Source organism: Lissotriton vulgaris, chromosome 2_2 (assembly GCF_964263255.1).
Source record: "Lissotriton vulgaris chromosome 2_2, aLisVul1.2, whole genome shotgun sequence".
Taxonomy (NCBI): domain Eukaryota; kingdom Metazoa; phylum Chordata; class Amphibia; order Caudata; family Salamandridae; genus Lissotriton; species Lissotriton vulgaris.
This window is the reverse complement of record NC_141688.1, coordinates 118,658,588-118,679,692: the sequence shown is the minus strand read 5'-3', so window position 1 is coordinate 118,679,692 and position 21,105 is coordinate 118,658,588. Positions and strand designations below refer to the sequence as shown.

The 21,105-nt window shown below is 44.1% G+C and overlaps 1 protein-coding gene across 1 annotated transcript in view; it reads right to left on the bottom strand.

The window, feature by feature from the left end:
• The window catches only part of LOC147729128 (BCL2/adenovirus E1B 19 kDa protein-interacting protein 2-like), a 56,613-nt gene extending 42,054 nt beyond the window's left edge, over nucleotides 1–14,559 (bottom strand). Inside the window, exons 1-2 of the mRNA XM_086959798.1 lie at nucleotides 14,270–14,559; nucleotides 8,206–8,337 (exon numbers count right to left, since the gene is read on the bottom strand). Of these exons, the coding sequence (XP_086815924.1) occupies nucleotides 8,206–8,337; nucleotides 14,270–14,559 (422 nt within the window). The remainder of the gene's footprint in view (nucleotides 1–8,205; nucleotides 8,338–14,269) is intronic.
• Nucleotides 14,560–21,105: the final 6,546 nt, after the last annotated feature.

Genomic DNA, 21,105 nt, shown 5'->3' with positions numbered 1-21,105 from the left:
AGATCTCAAGGTCGTGGTCGCGATGTCTATCGCGCAATCAATGACTTCAGCCGAAGTTCTTTACCCTTCTTGGAGAATCTTCTTGGCCTCCTGTCTATCAGCTTCTGGAATGTGGTCAATGTAAGGCGAGAGGTCACACCACATCTGCCTATTGTACCTGCCCAGAATGGCCAGGGCATTAGCCGCTCTAACTAGAAGGGCAGATATGGAGGAAACACTCTTCCCCGCATTGTCCACTCTCCTACCCTCTCTGTCAGGAGGTGCCATAATAGGAGCTGATTGATTCCTTGATTGAGCCGCCTGGTTTATGACTGAGTCCGCTTGGGGTGGCCTAAAAGACAAGATGGAGCATCTAAAGGCGCTTTATATTTTTTGTCCAGTCTGGCAAGTACTGGAGTCACCGTTGCCGGTGTCTCCATGACCTTCAGGCCTTCTTCCCATAGATGACTGACAATCGGGAGAGACCGAACTGCCTTGAAGTAGTACAAGAAACATTCTGCTTTGTCAGATGACATGGTGAGTGCAAATCTGTTCATTAAATTATGAAACCCACTGATGTCCTCCGTTGGTGAATCGACAAGCTTCGGTGAAGAAGGTTGTGATAATCGCCCCACTCTCTGCTAGGGTCCGTTAGCTCTCCCTCCTCCTGATCATCATCCGTGGGCACTGGTTCTTGCTGAGACCTTGGTGGTGGAGATCTAGGCAAGGGTTCTGGTAAAATCTCTTGCCTTCGCACTGGTGTACTTGGTATAGAGCGCGGTTGAGGCGTATCCACCAGTAACTCTTGAGAGGTATGAGGTACAGGATGTCTCTTTATAATCCTCCAGCATGAGCTGCAGATCCTTTAGCAATGAAGATGTCACACTCACCATTTCCTCCTGATACTCCTGGCGGTAGTGTTGCTGGGGACGATCTTGATATTCCTCATATTCGTCCTCTGAGTCATCCACTTGGTACTTCACATGCAACTGCGACCAGCTACTAGAGAAGCCAAAATGACCACCATCATCCTCCCCTTCCTCTGACTCTTCCTCCAACAGGTGAGATGGTACCAGAGGTGTCACCTTACTTGGAGAAGTAAGTTCCTGGGTAATTGTCCTCTTCTTGGCAAAAACCAGTTTTTCTGGGGGGTTTTCTCTCGTCGACGAGCCCGCCGGCGAAACCGCCGACGATATTATCGTCGTCTATGCTACAGTCGACGTTGCAGTTACTGTCGTAGTCTACAACCCCGTTGTCCTCGTCGATCCAGTCGATGAAGCGATCATAGCCATAGTCGTCGTCGATGCAGTTGTCACATATCTCGGCGTCGACACAGTCGTCGACGGTGCCCCCGTCGACTGTGATAAAGCCTTAGAAGTAAGTTTTACCTCAGTTTTCGTCGATGACGACGTCATTTTCTTCATCAATGCTCCCATCGACAATGTAGATTTTTCCAATCTTCCCTCAGGAGGTGTAGAGTGCGGCTTCCTGACTGAATGCTTGACCTTAGGGGGTGATTTTGAGGGTTCTGAGCTGGCCTCTTGCAATGTTTTACACCTGAAGCATGACCCTTGCTCTCCTTTTCCTTGCTTGGAGGAGATTTAGAGGGACTGCGCCCAGAAGACCCTAGGGTGGTCTTTTTAAGGGCCTTCTCAGGTCTTACCTCTGAGGTATGAGCCTGAGGAGATCTGCTTCTTTTTTGAGATCTCCTAGAAGTTGAAGACGCCTCATCATTGTCACTAGACAAGACTTCTTTCCTGGCTTTTAGCTTTTGAAGCCATAGTAAAAGCCTTCCTTCTCGATCCCTCAAAGTTTTATTTGAAAAGTTACGACATACCTTACAATCCTTTGCGTGATGGTCTGGATAAAGGCAGTAGATGCAATCCTTATGAGGGTCGTCTGTATAGAGCCTTTTCCTCAAGCAGGTGGCACAGGCTCTAAATAAACCTCTTTTCTCCTAGTCAGCCATTCTAGGAGAAGGAGAAATAGTAGGTAGTAATCCAAATTATTAAATCAGAAGAAAAAACTCTCAAATCCAATCCAGATTGAGTAGAAACTGAAGAGTTTGAGCAGAGCTCAAAGGAGACTCCCTAGCACAACGTGCAGTAGAAAATCTGAGGCTCAAAAGGTTCTTTCAGGAGGGTTCTAGAGGGTGAGGAGCACCGATTGGTTCAGGGAGAAGTTTGATCTCTTTTACCTAACAAAGGTTATGGGTTGCAAAAGGGAAAGGAGCCTAGGCCTCTTTTCAGTTTGCTATACTACTAAGCATTGCTTTTTCATGTACAGGAGACTCCAGTCTCGACAAAGTGGAATGATTCAGGCATGTGAATCTATGAAAGCTCCAATACTAGAGTAAGTATGAAATATATTATTACTAAACAATTTTAGTTAAATGTAAGTAACTATATTTTCCAGCACTGCTTTTTCACAGTCACATGTTTTGAATGAATTAATATAAAGGTACAAACAGTTTTCAAAACTGCCTGACCTGGTTGGTGCATGCCCATATAAAGAGTGGCCCAGACAGAAAGGGATTGTCCCAAAATCTTTTTAAAGATCTGGAGTGGCTCAAAGAAACAACATGGGTTAGAATGAAGTAGGGAAGAGGATGTATAGGAAACAAAAAGCGGATCCAGAGGGATATAGATGCGTCTCTGCAGATAATGAATGATAGCAGGCAAAACACTAACGTAACATGATGGTGTAAAATTGTAATGTCCATCGATACAGAAAACAGCTTAATGTGTAGTTGCTCTGTGGCTTTGCAATACTTCTGTGCAGAGTAAACATCATGAAATGAATGTCTTGTAGTGTTATTAAGATCATGTAACAAAACCAAAAAAATAGATAGATACAAATAGATTTGAAATAAACACTGCCTGCTCCACTTGCCTTTTTCGCTCCTGCATTGAATAGTCCTGCTTTACAAAAGTAGTCCGTATTCTCCTTATCACAGAATTTACCAGTATCTGCAAAGACCTATTTATATCTACAGTACCTTCTGTGCCCACATTGCTCATGATTTGAGTGGTATTTTATTCTTGGTCACAAAGGTATTTTTGTTCTCTCATTACAGTGATTAAAGCGCTGCACAATCAAACAGTAGATGCTTTCTTTAAAACATGGATTACTCCCTAGCTAACCACACATATCGGACCACACTTCGCTAATTCCTTGGCTCTGCAAATATATCCATTCTTTAGTTCAAGATTCAGAACATACATTTGATTTGGTGGGAGACTCTGCTCACAAAAGGTCAGGGTATCAGAACTAGCTGGAGCATGACAAGGTTATTAATATAAAGTTGCAAAGTGGCATAGATGTACATGAATGGTAATGTCTGAGCCTTGCAAATAAAGGAGTCATTTAATAGGAGGGGAAAATTTAGCATTTATCGGTTTGAAAAAAGAATCAAAATCGCAAACCTCTTACCTACCAGAGACAAAGCTTTGTAATTTTGGATTAGATGCAAAGAGATCTGAGGTTGACTCATGCTATTTCTGAAATAACTTCTCTGGGAATGCATGGACTAGTTTCATTTAATGGCTACTTTAAACATATGAAACAAGAGCATCTGAAAATTCCTTTTTTTGTTGCTGGAACATAATGCAGAATAGCAAAGGTGTCCATTTGAAGGCCATTCGCAACATGAGGGATCTTACCCTGACATTTCAGTGGATAAAACAATATTGCATTGACTATCAAGACAAGCAGAGGTTGAGGTGAAGTTGATGTTGGATTAATATGTGGTGGCAGGGATGGTGAGATGAGGTTGAGCTCAGGAGACGGAGATACAATGAGCGGAGAGGTTAAGGTGGTTTGGAGGATGAAAAGGGAGCAGAGTTGACTGAATGGAGATTAGGTTGAGAACTGTTGAGGTTTAGGTGAGAGTACGGTAATTTAAGCTTGTGGTGGGGATGATGTTGAACCTCACCATTAAAAGAGGGTGAGGAAGAGTCACGCTGAGGCAGGGGAGATGATAAGAAAAGCAGGAGGGTGCAAGTCCCCAAGGTCTAACACCAGGTAGCTGTCCAGGCAGTGAATGCATCAGAAACAGGTGTGCAATGTCACTGAGCTTCATTGTACAGCAGCCTCTTTCCAGCAGTCTTCTTGTGACAAGTGTGCCAAGGGATTCACCTCAAAAGTCAGTATTTAACTGGGATAACTAGGAATGGGATACAGAATCAGAAAAGATTCGGAAAAATCTTTGTTCTATCCCTAGGGATAATACAAGAAAAACACGTATGCAAACAGTAAAATACATATATACATATACATTGTGCTACGTCATCACTTCATCATAGTAACGCTTGAGAGCAAGAAAATAGATATAATACATAAGCCCAAGCAGAAACAACCACTCTAGTCTGGGCAAGGGAGTTACACACCGAAGATAACCCCTGCTCACCCCCTTGGAAGATTGGCAGAGTGGTCAGGCTTATCCCAGAGGCTTATCCCACACTAGGTACACTAAAGAAACTCCACACAAGGTTATATCAAAAATAGCCTTCGTATTACTCATAAAACATATTAGGACTTATTCACATATATATACACTGTGCCACCTGGCACTTAGTGTGACTTCAGAAGGATTACATACACTGCAGGGCCAAACAGGCCACTATCATAACCATCACAATTCCCAGTTAGCAAAATCAACCAGTAACTACTGGTAAAAGGTACACTTAGCATAAGCACATTATGCATAAATCATAGGCAGCACTCAACATAGCACGTTAGGCACACCATCATCAGCAACCGTGCCCCAAAGTACCCACTTCTAGAGGGTACACATTAGGCAAAAGCATTAGGTGAATTCCAGAAATACATCAGGGTGAATCTCCCTGCATGGGCCAACAACTCCTTGGAGTCCAATTGCCCCCACCAAGGTCGGCGCTCAGCTGCCCGCGACCAAGCAGCACAGCTGCAACGATAAAAGCAAATGCAGAAGTCACTGTGGCCCCAGGCACATTTTACTCACAGCGTGTTGTATGCACCAGGTACGGGGGTGGGGCATACACCCACACGGTCTCTCCACTGACGAGCAGGTGAGGATGCAGCTGCCCGCGACCATGCGGCGCAGCTGGTAGTTTATGCCCGTAATGCATAATACGCCCGGTCATGGGCCTCCCACCTTGGCTCCTCAGACTGGGGCTGCCCGAAACTTTGCGGTGCAGCCGATCTGCCAGGAATTGGGAAAAACAGGCAGCAGGCCATGGAGGGAAGCCTCCTTCGACCCTGCCCACAACCAGCCATCCTTCGCCTGACTTCCTCTTCTGGTCAGCTCCTTTTGGCACGCCTTGCACCGCAACGGCCCTGTCCACCGCCTGCTTTGCTTCGGCCCTCCCATTCCTCTCGGACCCTCGTGGCAAGGCAGTGTTGCATGGACTGCTGGATTGCCGACAAGCCTTCCTTTTCGTGTTGCTCTAAACTCAGCCACCTTCCGGCCCCGCTGTGGGCGTACTGAAGAGCAACTCTGTACGCCATGTCCTCACGGTCTTCTGTGGGCATGCCGGGCAAGACAGCAAACTCTGGCCGGCCCTGCTAGTTGCCTAGCAATGCTTGTGACTCCTGGGGAGTTCGTCCAGCTAACGGGCAGAAGCTTTAAATTCCTGCAAATAGCTTTGGCCTCAGGCTCTTGAAGCCGCCGTGGAACAACCCCAACTGGTTCAGGGATACTGGCTGCAACCCAGGGCGCTTACCACACACTAACACACACAAGAGCACTTCTCCTCTGTCTGTCTGCCCCCAGGGACAAAGGGAACAACTCTCCCGTCAGAGAGCAGCGCTCCAAAAATAGCACGGATGGAGAGCACCGTGCTCACCCTGCGCTGAATTTCAAAGTCTCAAGGGACAGAGCCGGGCCCAAGCAGGCCAGCTCACAGGGCCCTCTAGCAGAGGGGAAGTATTTCGTGGCAGTTCCTCCTGGTGCCCAGCAGTCCTTCAGCTCCAAGTAAGCACCAGTTCAACTTTCATGGGGTCACAGCCCCAACATTTATATTACAACATGTCTGTCTTTGTTCTTCCCCCTTTGCACAGGGCTCTGTTCCCAGTCCAAACCAGTTCTGTGGGGTACTTACATACATCTTTTCACTTACACAAACACCTTTATTGTTTGTGTAAGTTCTGGCCCCAGACACACCACAGGGGAGTGGAGCCAGTATTGTGGAAGGCAGGTACAGTCCTATTCAGGATCAAGTGCTACTCCAAATGCAGATCGGCCTATTCAGCCTAGCACTGACTCAATCAGCCCCTCTGGAGCCACTGCACCTCCTTAGCCCCTGTCATCCAGAGCCAGACATGCAATACAAAACAGGCAGGCACAAAGACAAACAGCACACAGAAATGTCCACTTCTAAAAGTGGCATTTCGAAAACAGTGATAATACATCTGCGAACACCATTACGCAGTATTTATTGCCACTATTCCAAACATACCAAACCTGATCACACTACTCCTGTCATGTAAGGAATTACCACTGACCGACAGATCAGGGAATCCCCAATGCATTTCTATGAGAGGGCAGCCTCACAGTAGTGAGAAACCAAATAGGCTGTTTGTCACTACCAGGACAGGCACATGTCCTACCTTTTACCTAGAGCGCACCCTAAGCATAGGGCTAGCTAGGGCCTACCTTAGGGGTGACTGACATGCAGTAAAAGGGGAGTCACAGACGTGGCAACCACTTTGTACCACGTCACAGCGGCAGTAATCTGCATGCGCAGGCCCTGCAATGGCAGAGACTTGAGACAGGTTTGAAAGGCTACTTTGGTGCGTGGCTCAAGCAGCGCTGCAAGCCCACCAGTAGCATTTAATTTACTGGCCTTGGGTATATGAGATACCACTTTACAAGGGACTGATGGGTAAATTAAATACGACTAACCGGTGTAGACCAAACCTACAAAGTTTACCATACAGAGCACATGCACTTTAACACTGGACAGCAGTGATAAAGTGCCCAGAGTCCTAAAACCACCAAAACCAGGTAAAAAGGCAAAAAGTTCTGGATGACCCCGCAAAAAGAGCCAGTCCAACAATTGGTCCCTCTGTTTAAAAAAAGTTACAGATATAGAGGGAACACTGTTGTCTTGTCCATGTGATAACCACTCGGCGCAAACTCTTTTGCATTTAATTTTTTGTGCAAATTGCACAGCCCAATAAAAGAGCACTTTTTGAAGCAGTTGCTTTGCAAACTAGGTCTTTCTGAGTGCAGAGTAGCCCTGCTGTATGCACAGTTTTTTTTATTCGCCTGAGGTCCTTTTTTTATGTCTGCTTTTCTGAAACGGACTATTCAGCTAGAAAAGCAATGATAGATTAGACTATTTATTGAATCTCTTTGAGCATAAAAACTTGATGACGAATGGTAGTTTTTTTTTTAATTCACATTTTCAAGAATGTTGTTTCCATACATTTTTTTATGTATTGTATCTATTTTATCGATCGAGTGTTCTTATTACTATGATGAGTTAAGGTATGACATAGCACGAGACATATGTATATATGCATTTTATTGTTTGTATATGTGTTGTCATTTTATGATCTCTAAAGATCGAATAAATATTCTCAATGGGATACAGTATAATGCCCACAAAGTAAACAGTACTGCCTGAAAAAAGGTAGAGCTGGAGTTTGATAGCACAAATTTCCCAATGTTAAAAACCAAAGAACATATGAATTTGAATAAATCTGTTAATTGCAAATTACTCATGTTTTACACATTTTATATAATAAAATCATAGAATTCTGAATTATGTGCCTGTTCAACATGTGTGCAAGATCTTATACATTTATAGAAGACTGAGTAACAGCTTATTTACTAATTAGTTGTCAGATGCTTTCATTTGTAACAATGGCAACAGAACATGGGGTATGGATGGACTCAACCCATTCATTAAAAAAGCTGTGCATGCAATCAAATGGAAATGCTAAATTTTGGATATGTTACCCTGTGCAAGTATGGACCAGTTTTATATTATTCTCAAAAATATTTACATTGTAGCAAGTTCAACTGGTTGCAATCAAAGGCCTTCTTAGCACCACTGCTCCAGTCGTTATTGGGAAGGCAACAGTTAACACGAACATTTAGCGAAAATGCCACAAAACATTCTATATACTCCGCTTTTACATCGCAGCATAAAATTCACAGTAAAGTACGCATCACCAGTTAAGGTTGGAAAGTCGTAAGAATATAGTGCAGACAGTGCTTTCCATGATCCTTAACTTTACCGTCTATCAATCTGCTGATAGCATTTCCGGAGCCAGCTTAAACTTGGCATTTTCCGCCGCGTAGTGGCACCATTTAAATACACTATCATGTAGTTCTCTGCTACCAGCATTTCCAAAGTGCCAATGACATATCTGTCAAAACAAAAACAAGGTATCAGCGTTCTCCAAAAATACCTGCCTAAAATATATTGAATATTAATTATTTACCAATGTCAGAGGTTTGCCGATTGTTCCAGCCTACATATTTACATGTGATGAGGTGCATTTTTGTGAAGACAGCAACCCAAGAGACAATGTACGGGATTTCACTGTACACTGAGCTTAGCAATATGTAGGTCAGGGCAAGTACATGGTCTCAATACGCAATGCTCAAAAGTCCACTGACATTCATTATGGACTTTAGGAACTGTAACTAAAGCATGGCGATCCATTACAAGTCACAAAGGAAAGCACCCGGCCTAGGGATGATCCATCCTGCTTGCAAATTGCAATAGAATGCACAAATACTTAGTGACCATTTTTGGTTCTCCATAGCTTTGAAACTTTAGCGACCGTTGAAGGCATGTAGAAACTATTCACAAAACATAAGCTGTCAAAATGTAATAGTGTACATTCAGCATATCTAAACAGACACAGGTACACTGCAGCTGCTAGGTTCGAGGCCTGCTGTCTGATGCAGTCCCCATCTCAGCATCTGCTAATTTTCCCAAGGGTTTGCAATTGGACTCCTTCATTCAATCTTCATGAAGTGGTCAGATGGTGACAGTTTGTGGCACAACAATTTTCAGCAAAAAAGGCTTTGATGGCCCTTCGCAAATCAAAGGGTGTGGTCATATTGTAATACAAAAGTTATGCTGTGTCCTGCCTCTTTTGTGCATGTGGCCTAGATATTTAATTGTTTTCCGAATATGGTTAAGTCTTGAACATAAATTTAAAGACTTCAGATTTTTGGACCTCTGTGTTACATTACTTATAATTACATGCAAATCAATTACATTTTTTATTTCCCCTTCCTACAGACTTTGGCATTTCAGTACATGGGAAACTACCCAGTGAATGATGGAAATTTTGAAAACCTGCAGCCTGGATGAGGGTCACCTTCTCAGTGGAAGTTGTGGAGGCCTTAGTGCAACCTAAATAAAATGTGATGCCAGGCTGTAGGTGTTCTCATTGCATTCCATGTTAAATATCGAAAAAAGGGATACAATCTCATGATTTTTAAAACTGGAGTGGGAAAAGAAGATAAAGATGGGTGAGTTTGAGGACAAATGGTTGCCTAGAAACACATCAAAGCGATGAGATGTTACATTGCTTAGTCTCCTAGTAACACTAATGAATAAGCTTTACCTGCCTCTAGTTTCATATCACTGGTAGCCATTGGTTCATGTTCACAGCAGAACACTAAAATACCAAACTGTATGTGCTTCATACAGGGAGAATTTAGAACCAAGACGTTTGTCTTACCTGAAATTAAAATAAGTTACTTACCTGTAAACTGTGATTCTCCAGTATTGGTATCTTTCATAGATTCACATGCTTGAATAATTTCCTGTTGTCGAAGTGGGAGTCCCACGGTACATAAAAGCAGTAAGTAATTACTTTAACATTAAAGTTAATAGAGGAAAACCATTCACTTTGATATCTCGTCCTAGTCATTAGGTGTGGTCCAAAGTCCAGCCAATCAGGCGACAGCGCCCTCTAGAACCCTCTCCACAGAGGCTCCAGGCTCTCAGATTTTTGGGCACAAGTGTAGTATAAGCGTACAATAAAACAGGAGAACCTTTATGGGGAGGAGGGTGGTTTGTATGTGAATCTATGAAGGATACCACAGTTTACAGATAAGTAACTTATTTTCTTTTCCAGTATTGGGGTACCGTTCATAGATTCACATGCTTGAATGAGAGTAGATAGCAGTTATCACATAGGTATGAATGTTCATACAAAAAAGAATGTAGTACAGAGTACGAAAGAAAAACTGTACATCACCCAGTTTATATCACACTTACGTATCACTTAATTATATATTTATATATGCTTATAAGGTAATCTGATAATGCCTATGTACAGATTCATAGTGACCTTAAATACAGCAATATTTAAAAAAACTTAAAGGAAGGATAGATGCTCACCTTACAGAAAAACATTAGGTAGCACTGCCTGTCCCACAGCTGAATCTGCATTACTCGCAGCTTCCAGGCAGAAATGCTTGGTAAAAGTGTGCCTGCTAGACCAAGTTGCTGCTCTGCAAATTTGTTGAATAGGCACACTGGCGAAGAGAGATGTAGAAGAGGAGACTGCTCTCGTAGAATGCGTATTCACTGTTGAATGTAGAGGTTTGCCTGCTTGTTGATAGCACAGGCGATCCAACTTGTTATTGTCTGTTTAGTCACTGGATACCTGTTTCTGATCTTTCCATAGGCCACAAAAAGCTGATGAGCCTTACGGATACAGGCTGCTTTCTGTAAATAAAATTGTATACACGTCTTAACATCCAGTGAAATTAAGGCCCTTTCTGATAAGGTCCTTTCTGCTGGTGTCTGTGGATTAGGAAAAAGTATTTAGAATGACTGGTTCGTTTAAGTGAAAATCCGATGGGACCTTAGGAATAAAGGTAGCATTTGTTCAAAGTATAACAGAATTCTTAGTAAACTGGGGGAAAGCATGTTGAGTAGTGAAAGCATGTATGTCGTTTACTCGTCTAGCCGAAGTGAGAGCCAGTAGAAGTAATGTTTTCCATAATATGAATTTAAGATCAGCTCTATGAAAAGGCTCAAAGGGAGGATTCATGAGTTGCGCTAATATATGTTGAGATGCAAAGGCAGAGAAGGGCGCCTAATTGGAGCAAACATTCTAGACAATTCCTTAAGAAACTGTTTTTATTATTCTGGACAACCAAAGAGATTGCAAGGAATACCTTAATAGTAGAATGAGAAAGGCTAGATTTTGCCAGTTGGAGGAAAAAAGGCAGCAATTGGTCTGGTGAGGACTGAATAGAGAGCACTTCAGAAGCTGCACACCAATGAAAGAATCTCTTCCATTTCAGTGTATAAGTCTTGATAGTGGTGGGAGCTCTAGCATTAGCCAAGACCTCACAACAGTCAGCAGGTATATCTAAGTCAGCAAACTCATAGTATTCAGGAGTCAAGCTGCTAATCGCAGAGATGTTGGATCCGGATGGCAGACCTGGCCGCAGTTCATAGTCAGTAAGCTCTGTAATGGGCGCAACAGTCTGGGTTTGCACTCTGATAGTAGCAGAAGTTAAGTGAACCAGAATTGGAAAGGCCACCTGGGAGCTATGAGTTTTTGGCAGGGTTCTTTCCTCATCTTCCGAAGCACCGCTGGGACTAAATAAATCGGAGGAAAAACATAAGCGATCCCTGTTGGGGTAGCCAACTGGTGAAGAACTGGAATTTGCGGTTACGACTGGTTGCAAATAAGTCCAAACTCAGTTTGCCCCACAATCGAAAGATGTGATCCAACGTTGGTTGGTTGAAGTTCCCATTCGTGGTTGGTCTTAATTGACCTGCTCAATGAATCTGCTAGGTTGTTGGCCACTCCTGGAACATGCACTGCAGTCAGTGTTACCTGGTGTTGTATAGCCCAATCCCAGATTGGCTGTGCCTGAAGGGGTAGCACAGTTAATCTTGTCCCTCTTTGTTTGTTTAAATAATGCATGCTCGTTGTGTTTTCTGTTCGAATTAATGCTGAAGCTCTTGATATAATTGAGAGCAAAGATTTCAAAGCCAGGAATATTGCCTTCAATTCTCAAAGGTTTATGTGCAATGTTAGTTGTTGACTGTCCCATTTTCCCTTCACTGTCAGTCTTTCTAGATGTGCTCCCCACCCTGCAGGGGGTGCATCGGTTGTTCTTGTGAAACCTGGTGAGTCCACTATGAATGATAGGCCTGCCACTACGTTTGGGATTTGAGTCCACCATAGGAGCATTTCCTTCATTTGAGATGTTATTTTGAGAACATTGTCGAAGGACCCTGAGATCTGCAGCCACTGCTTGTCCAGCTCTTCTTGCAAAGGTCTCATTCGTAGATGACAGTTCGGGACTAGGGGAATGCTAGAGGGCAACATTCCCAGAAGCAATTTGTTACTGCGGGCTGAAAGGATGCTAATTTGTGAATCTTTTGTTGTGTTTCTGGTGAAACAAAGGCCTTTGCCTGATGAGTGTCCAGGGTTTCCCCTAAAAATGTTTTCACCTTCGAGGGGTTTAACTGAGACTTTGGTAGATTTATTGAGAGACCCAAGGATTGGAAAAGACAAAGACATCTCTGAGTGTGACTTCTTGCCGCTGTGAGAGATTTTGCCTTTATGAGGCAATCGTCCAGAAAAGGGAAGATTGGGACTCCGTCCTGACATAGATGGGTTGCCACCGGTGCTAGTACCTTGGCGCCAAATGAAGGCCAAACGGTAGGACTTTGAATTGTAAATCCCTGCCAGCCACTCTGAAGTGCAAGAATTTCCTGTGTCTGGGGAGGATAGGGATGAGAAAATAGGCAATCTGAAGGTCAAGGGTCGCAATGAAATCTTCCTGATTTATCAATTGAAGCACTTCCTGAAGAATCCTCCTGCCCTCCTGCAGAATCTTTAACCGCATGCGCGCTACGGGTTTTCCAGCTGTGCGCTGACATTTGAAAATCGCAAGGTTTGTGACAAAGCCAGCTCGTCATCCGCGTAGCGCAGGTAACGCCCATGACGAGCTGGCTTTGTCATCCGCAGCGAAGGGGTTAAAGCTTCAGCCTTGGGTTCATCCGGCAACAGCTCTATAAAAGGCAACATGTCCGACCACATTTGCCAGTCGTATCTGCTTAAGATAGCAAGAGAATTGCCCACTCTGACAGTTGTTGCTGCCAAGGTGGAAAAAGTTTTGCCGATGGAATCGAGACGTCTTCCATCTCTATCAGGAGGGGCCATTAATGGAGATCAGGGATTTCTGGCAAGGCGTTGTGCTGCCTGTGATATGTCAGGTTTAGTTTGCCTGATAAGGTTGGCAGGAAAATTATCCGGAGCCTTGTATTTCTTTTCTAATTTGTGCAAAACTGCCGGAATTGAGGGGGGCGTCTTCATGACCTTTAAGCCCTCCTGCCATATGAACTCTACAATAGGGATAGATCAGACTGGTCTCTTAGTTTGTTCCTTGAAATCATATAAGAAACAATCAGCCGGTTTAGTGACCATATGGAGCTGAAACCTCCTTGCAGCTCTTTCATAAGGGTATGGAAACCCCAAAAAACCTCAGGTGGCGAATCTATAGTACGTAGAGTGGAAGACAATGGTGTCTTGATCTGTAATCATTCCATTCGTTGGGAAACAATATCTCGTCTAACTCTCCCTCTTCTCTTTATCAGTAGTATGAACCTCTTGGTCCAGATGTTGCGTTACTGTAGGTATAGGAGAAACCAGAGGGGGTGGGCAGGGGGGTAGGGGGGGGGGGGGGGGGGTCTGACCTGTAAGGAAGGCTGCGGAATTGGTGTCTGAGGAACTGAAGATGCTGGCTCCAAAGGAGAAAATCTGCGGTAGTAATCCTCTACCATGTATGCAAATTTGAGACAAGAGAAATAGGCATTTGGATTGTTTGTTCCATTTGTATTTCTTGATTAGTAACCTCAGGGTAAAATACATAGTCCGCATCTTCATCGTCCTGGCACTTCAAGAATTTCAGACGGACTGTGAGCTGCCCTAAACCTATCATCTGATCCCTCTTCATCTGCTGCATAATCTAAAATTTTTACTGGAGGACAAGTAGACACCTTACTTGGAGAGGTGTGTAAAGGCAATATTACCTCCTGAGAAGGCTTTCTCTTAGATAGTCCTGAATTGTCCTTAGAAGCGGACAGAACAGATGATGGAAGAAGCATCGACGAAGATGTCAGGCCTATCACAGATGAAGATGTTAAAGATGAAGGTTTCATCAATAGTTCTTCAGTCGACGGTCTGGACGTCGACTAAGTTCACCGACGAAGATCTGGATCCAAAGTCTTCGGCTCCGTCGATGAGGCAACCGTCAACGAGGCTACCATTGACAAAGGTACTGTCATTGACAAGGAAGATTTACCTTTGAGAGCCACCGACAGCCTCCGCAGAGAAGATGCTTCTGTCGACGAAGGTCCTGACAGGGGCAGCTTCTTTTTTATCGACGAAGACAATAAAGACAAACTTGTCATCAATGATGGTCTCACCTTCATGAATGCCAGTGTCGACTGAGAACATGCCAACGACAATCATTTTGGAGGAGAAGAGAAAGTCAATGTCAGCATCGTAGTCATGGAGACTGAAGTTCTCGTCAACGGAGCATCTTTTCTGTGAGGTAACATTGTCTCTGGAAGAGACTGACATCTGCTTCATTTTTTAAGAGGATTTAGAAGGTGTAGAGGGCACACATTAATCCGTAAGAGAGGCTTGTTCCTTTTTTGAAGATGAAGGCTGATCTTCATGTTTTGAGTTGTGATGTTTTTTCAACATATTAAAAGCCTTAGCAGATACCAGCTCCACCTCACTAGCTCTTTTCTTAGATGCTGTAGACTTTAAAGAGAAATCACTCTCCTCGTCAGAGAAAGGATTGTCCTTTGTTTTGAGCTTCTGTAGCCACAGAAGAAGGCGTCCTTCTCTATCTCTCAAGGTCTTTTAAGAAAATGTTCTACAAATTTTAGAGTCTCTGAAGGCAGTAAATACATTTCTTATGAGGATCATCTAAGTGAAGTCTTAGTTTCCCACAAGACTCACAATAGCTGAATAGACTCACAATAGCTGAATAGAGCAGTTTTTGAAGAAGACATGTTGAAAAGCAAGATCTGAAGAAATCAGAAGGCCAAGTAGAAGTACTGAGCAGAGCTCAGGGCGACTCTTCACACAACGTGCAGTAGAACATCTGAGAGCCTGGAGCCTCTGAAGAGGTTTCTAGAGGGTGATATAGCCTGATTGACTGGAGTTTGGACCATACCTAATGACTAGGATGAGATATTAAAGTGAATGTTTTTTCTCTATTAACTTTAATTATTTACTGCTTTTTATGTACCGTGGGACCCCCACTTCGATGACGGGGAACGATTCAAGCATGTGAATCCATGAAAGATACTCCAATACTGGAGAACTTAAAATTCCAAAACCCATTCGCAGTTAAGAGTGGATCTATATAACTTGACCTCAAATTAGACTTGATTAAATGTGAAACTAATGATGCAACAAGCACAAGAGGATTGATTTTCTTTTCTATGGTACAATGACAGAAAATAAATATACTCGTGCATTAGGCTTCCTAGAAATATTTCCACAACAAGTTCAAAGGAGGTAATAAAAGGTTGGAGCATATAATCAGAATAGCATACCCAGCAATCAATACTGCAATACGCCTTGAAGGAGCCAATGGTATTTTTCCTGGAGACTTTTAGAACACTAGTAACCAAAATAAATTAATGACCATTTAGTCACCACCACTGTCACAAGGCACCCTGTATAGATTGGAGCCTGAAAATCTTTAGAAAAGAAGTAGATTGGTGGTGTGTGTTATGGATTGCAGTCTTAACCATAACTTGCAAATTTAATTTGGGATTTTTTTATTAGAAACCAGAACCAGTTACTTACCTTCTATTCAATCGTAGATTCCTCACCTTTAAAATATCCCCTGGTGCGAGACTGGTTCTGGCAATGTTCTCAGCAGTGCCTGCACGTGCAGCTAGGTAGTATAGTGTGCCCCAGAAGTGATGGAGCAGAGCAGGATGTAAGTACCACATCTGCCCACCTATGTCAGTTTCTAATGGGTTTGCATGAAACAAAAAAAAAAAAAGTACGCTAAATATGGTAAATGTCTACATTTTCTTGTGCGCACCATTTTTGGATCTGCTCGAAACTGAAGATTTCTGCAATGGGCCTAATGTGCTAAGAGCCTGCCAAATTTCATGCAGATTCTACAGAACCCCAAAGATATCAGCCCATTGAAAAAACGTTTTGTACCTTTGAAATTTGCCCCCATTTGATGGAGATCTGCACAACAATTGTCATACCTTTAGATTAAACGGGCTAAATATCTGCCAAATTTCATGTGGATTTGTCAAGTGATGCCACTCTTATTACCGAATAAAATAATTTTCAATGGCCTTTTAAAAATGTCCACTTTGATGAATCTGATCAATGTAAAAATGCAGATACGTAAACATGTAAAGCATCTGCTAAATTTTGTACAATTTTGTCAAAGAACGTTAAAATTGAGGTCAAATTAAAAATATAGCTTTCCAACTGTCAACAGATCTCTAAAATGTGGTTGTGTGCACCTAAACAACGCCACACATGCCATTACAAGGAATTTCTTTGTAAAGGCATGATTGCTACATGGATAAATACGGTAAATTGCACACCTCAGCCACCTCGCGTTAACACCCAATACCCCACACTACAATCCACCCTGCCACAGCCCTTAAAACGATTCCAATTGCTTGCCCCAAGCCCTAACACTCGCCCCTTCCAAAAACAACCATGACCCCAGCGTAAGCCCTAAAACTGACCCTTAACTCTGAAAACTGCCCCTCCCTCCGTCATTAAAACCTGGCCCCAGCCCTTAAAACTACCCCGCCCCATCGCCTTAAAGCCCTGGCCCCTGCCAAAAAACTACTCTAAACCCCCCACCCTGAGCCCTAAGCCCCCCTGCCCCAAACCCAGCCCCACTTACCAGGTCTCATCCCAGAGCTGCCTCTCCCGATTCTTCCTGATCCTCTCCCCGAACATACGCACACCAAGTCTGTTGAATGCCTTAACCATGAATATGCGTGGTTGAGGTATATGCGTAATTAAAACAGATGCACGGTTTAGGCAAGCATTGTTCTGATTGTGTGCAAATTGCACCTGTCCGTCACCCCGCATTGTAAAAGCACTTTCCCCTAAAATACAACCTCTTCATGGCCAAAATGAGTAACTCTTTTAACACCAACTTCACGAAAACTACTGAATGGATTTACAACAAACCAACACAGGCATAAATCTCGAGTAAAGTGTTAACTTTGTGGCAAGTTTGGTGTAATTCCATTGAGCCTTTTTTTTGTATCAAAGAACCCTATGCAAATTAAATTGGGAAATAGTACTTCGGGAATCTCCCTCCTTCTTGCTCCGCCGTTTCCAAGGATTGAAAGTAGGGGAAAGAAGCAAAGATAGACATTTCACAGCCAGCAATCATGGTAGTGCATTTCGGATTAAGTTGCACAGTTCACTGAAAGGAAAATGCTACTTACCAGTATGCATCGTTCTTGGCATGTAGAGCTGCAGATTCACACACTATGCATAGATCGCCATCTGGTGTTGGGCCCGGATGTTTGCAGTTTGTTATTGTCTTGGAACAAGTCTTTGGAAGTCACAAGATAGGTGACTCCTCCTTTGGACAATAGTGCGCATGGGCATCAACTCCATCTTCAGTTTGTTTTTTCACCAAGAAGGGAAATGGAGTTTTGTGAGAAACAAAGAGATGTCCATGTATGTTGTATCTAATTAAGAGAATACTGGAACAGATACAGGCAGCCGGGGAGGTGGGTGGGCGTGTGTGAATCTGCAGCTCTACGTGCCAAGAAGAGATGCGTACTGGTAAGAAGCATTTTCCGTTCGAGGCATATGAGCTGCAGATCACACACTATGCATAGATTGCATAGCAGTACTGTCTCTTTGCTGCGACCACCAGTATCTGTTGCAGTAGTCTGAAATAGTGTTGTGAGTACAGCCTGGCCCTCACTAGATTGTTGTTTTGCTTGCACATCTACACAATAGTTTTTTGTGAACGAGTGTGGTGTAGACCATGTAGCTGCTTTGCAGATATCATCGAAGGGAAAGTTCCCTAAAAAAGCCATGGAGGCCCATATCTTGCGGGTAGAATGGGCTTTAGGGGGAACAGAAAGTGTACGTTTTGCATTGTGATAGCAAATTTGTATAAATTTGACAATCCACCTTGCAATTCCAGCCTTTGATATGGGATTACCTTTATGTGGTGGTGAGGAGGATACAAAAATAAGTTTTGTTTTGCGAAAAGGTTTTGTTCTGTCAATATAGTAAAGAAGTGCTCTTTTTACATCTAGTGTATGAAGAGCTCTTTCTGCTACTGTTTGTGGTTGCGAGAAGAACACTGGCAACTCTACAGATTGGTTGATATGGAAGGGAGAAATAACTTTAGGAAGGAATTTGTTCTGAGAACCACTTTGTTATGATGGAGTTGTAAAAATGGTTCTTGAATGGTTAGTGCCTGTAGCTCACTGACTCTTCTGAGAGATGTGATGACCACAAGTAAAGTGACTTTCCATGTAAGAAATTTTAGCTCGCATTTATGTAGAGGTTCGAATGGAGGACCCATTAATCTAGTGAGGACGATGTCTAGATTCCACAATGGAGAGGGTGGTACTCTGGGAGGAATTATTCTTTTGAGGCCTTCCATAAATGCTTTAATTGTAGGTACCTTGAACAATGACAAATGTTGTCTATTTTGCAGGTAAGCAACTACGGCAGCGAGATGTAATCGGATTGATGTGTATGCTAGATTACATCAATGAAGATGCAGCAGGTAACATATGATGTGTTGAATGGACGCATCTAGAGGATTGATTGTGTTATTGGAGCAGTATATCACATATCTTTTCCACTTGGCTGCATAGCAGGCTCTGGTGGTGGGGCACCTAGCCTCTTTGATAACGTTCATACAATCAGGTGGAAGATTGAGGTAACCAAATTCAAGGACTTCAAAAGCCAGATCGCTAGGTTGAGCTGTGCTGGATCTGAATGTCTGATCTCTCCACGGTTCTGTGTTAAGAGTTGTGGGGAGAGCAATATAACATGGGGCGGATAATCCCGGGCTTGCGGGGAAGTATCGCCTTCTGGAACACCCTTAGACTTTTCTTGATGGGGAAGGTTGCACTCATCAAGATGGTGGTCATCCCGCGCTGTCTGTAAACTATGCAGGGGTCCTTTGTATAAGCTGCCACACCTGGCTTTCCGGGAGTTGGATTCCCTCCTGGTCCTTCTACTATGGAACGGGAAAAGATGCAGAGTGAGTCTGGAAGTCCTGAAGCGTAGGTGGGACGCAGGAGGATTGGAAGTACTCTACCTGGAGCTATATTACTTCGCATCACAACTACAAAATCCAATTGCATGGTTGGATACAGACCCCTCCTGTGAGCGGTCCTTACTGGCAGGGACTTATGGGAGTGAGCAACTGGGAGCGCTGCTGTGGCTGGGGGGGGGGTGACGTGATCACGTGCCCCCACTGATACGACTGGCGGCCGCCATCTGGGATAGAGTGGTGAGGCGACACATCGGTAGCAAGCCGTTCGCCCCCGACTTAGATCTGTGGCTGATGCCACCCTTTGCACAGATTGCACGCGTAATGTCCACAGACAAATGGATGGAGAGAGGCTGCCTTATGCTGGCTGATCTATATCTCGCCGATAAATTTATCTCTTATCAGGAGGCGGTCACCGCCTTCGGGCTTGGACCAGGGCAATTCCTCCAATACGCCAAAGTAGCGGCGACCGCACGACAGCTACGGCCCACATTTCCGGAGACCCCGGCAAACACCCACACCTTGGTCACTATGTTGGCAATGGCGGGGGGGCGGATATTTGTGACTCATCTATATAGGGCACTGAGGGAGGACAAAAGGCTCCGGCCATTCGTGATAGAGGATAAATGACAGCGGGCGTGTCCGCAGGAGATCACTCCCCGTGAATGGGAAAAGATACACGAAAGTGTGCGGAAGGTGTCCGTGAGCAATCGATTTAAACTAATTCAGTACAATATGACACATATGACCTACCTTTCCCCTAAACGTCTTCAGGTTATCGACGCTACCAGAGATTCCCATTGCCCGCGTTGCCGTAGTCCCCTGGCAGACTTTGTGCATATGGTGTGGACGTGCCCCATCCTTCAATTATACTGGGTGTCGGTGCTAGAGGTTTTAACAAAGGTGTCGGGATGGGTAATAGATTTAGACCCACGCCCCTGCCTCCTGGGCTTGATCCTCCGAGACCCTAAACGAAAGGTGACAGACTGTTCCTGATGCTAGGCCTGGTTACAGCTCAACAGCGTATTGCAATTCACTGGTTGTCCCCACAGGGCCCGACGCTGCCGAAATGGAGGGCAGACGTGAGGGAATGGGCACTGGCGGAAGAAGAACACATGAGGCACACGAGGAGGGATGGAAAGCTACCTGAGGTCCTACAGGCTTGGGGGGTAATGTTTCAGGAGTTGGTGAGTCAGGATGCCCAGCTGACGCAAAACAGTTTGGACTTGGTCACCTTGGGGCAAGGGGAAGCCCAGACCCAGGATGATGAGACACTTGATGACCTGTCATAGAGGACGGATGACTTAGACTCTTATTTTTTATTCTTTTCTAGACCCGGCAGCAGGGGTAGGTTGGGGGGTGGGGGCGTGTGTGTGTGGGGGGGGGGGGTTGGGGGGGAGTTCCTATATAGATCAGTAAGATTTTCAAGGACAATGCACATATATAAAGGGCAACCGTGAGCCCCCCATTATCCTCGCCACTGCACTGTAACTGACCTGCTTGTTGGAACTGATGTGAGGATCTATCTGTATCGGGCTGCAGAGAGATGTGTGTTTGACCTTACTAGATTTAATGTAATAGAGATATAAATTGAAAATGACAAATAAAGTTTAAAAAAAAAAAAAAAAGAGTTGTGGGGAGAGGTGTAGTTTTTGGTGCGGGACTGATAGTTCCAGCAATGTTGTGTACCATGCCGGTCTGGCCCATGTTGGAGCATCTAGGATCAGTGTTAGTGACTGTTGTTGCAGCTTGCATACCACTAGTGGAATGAGTGGGAGAGGCAGAAAAGCGTTCACAAATCTGCCTGACCAATTCATCCATATTGCATTGCCTTTGGACAATGGGTATAGATATCTGGGGTGAAGCTT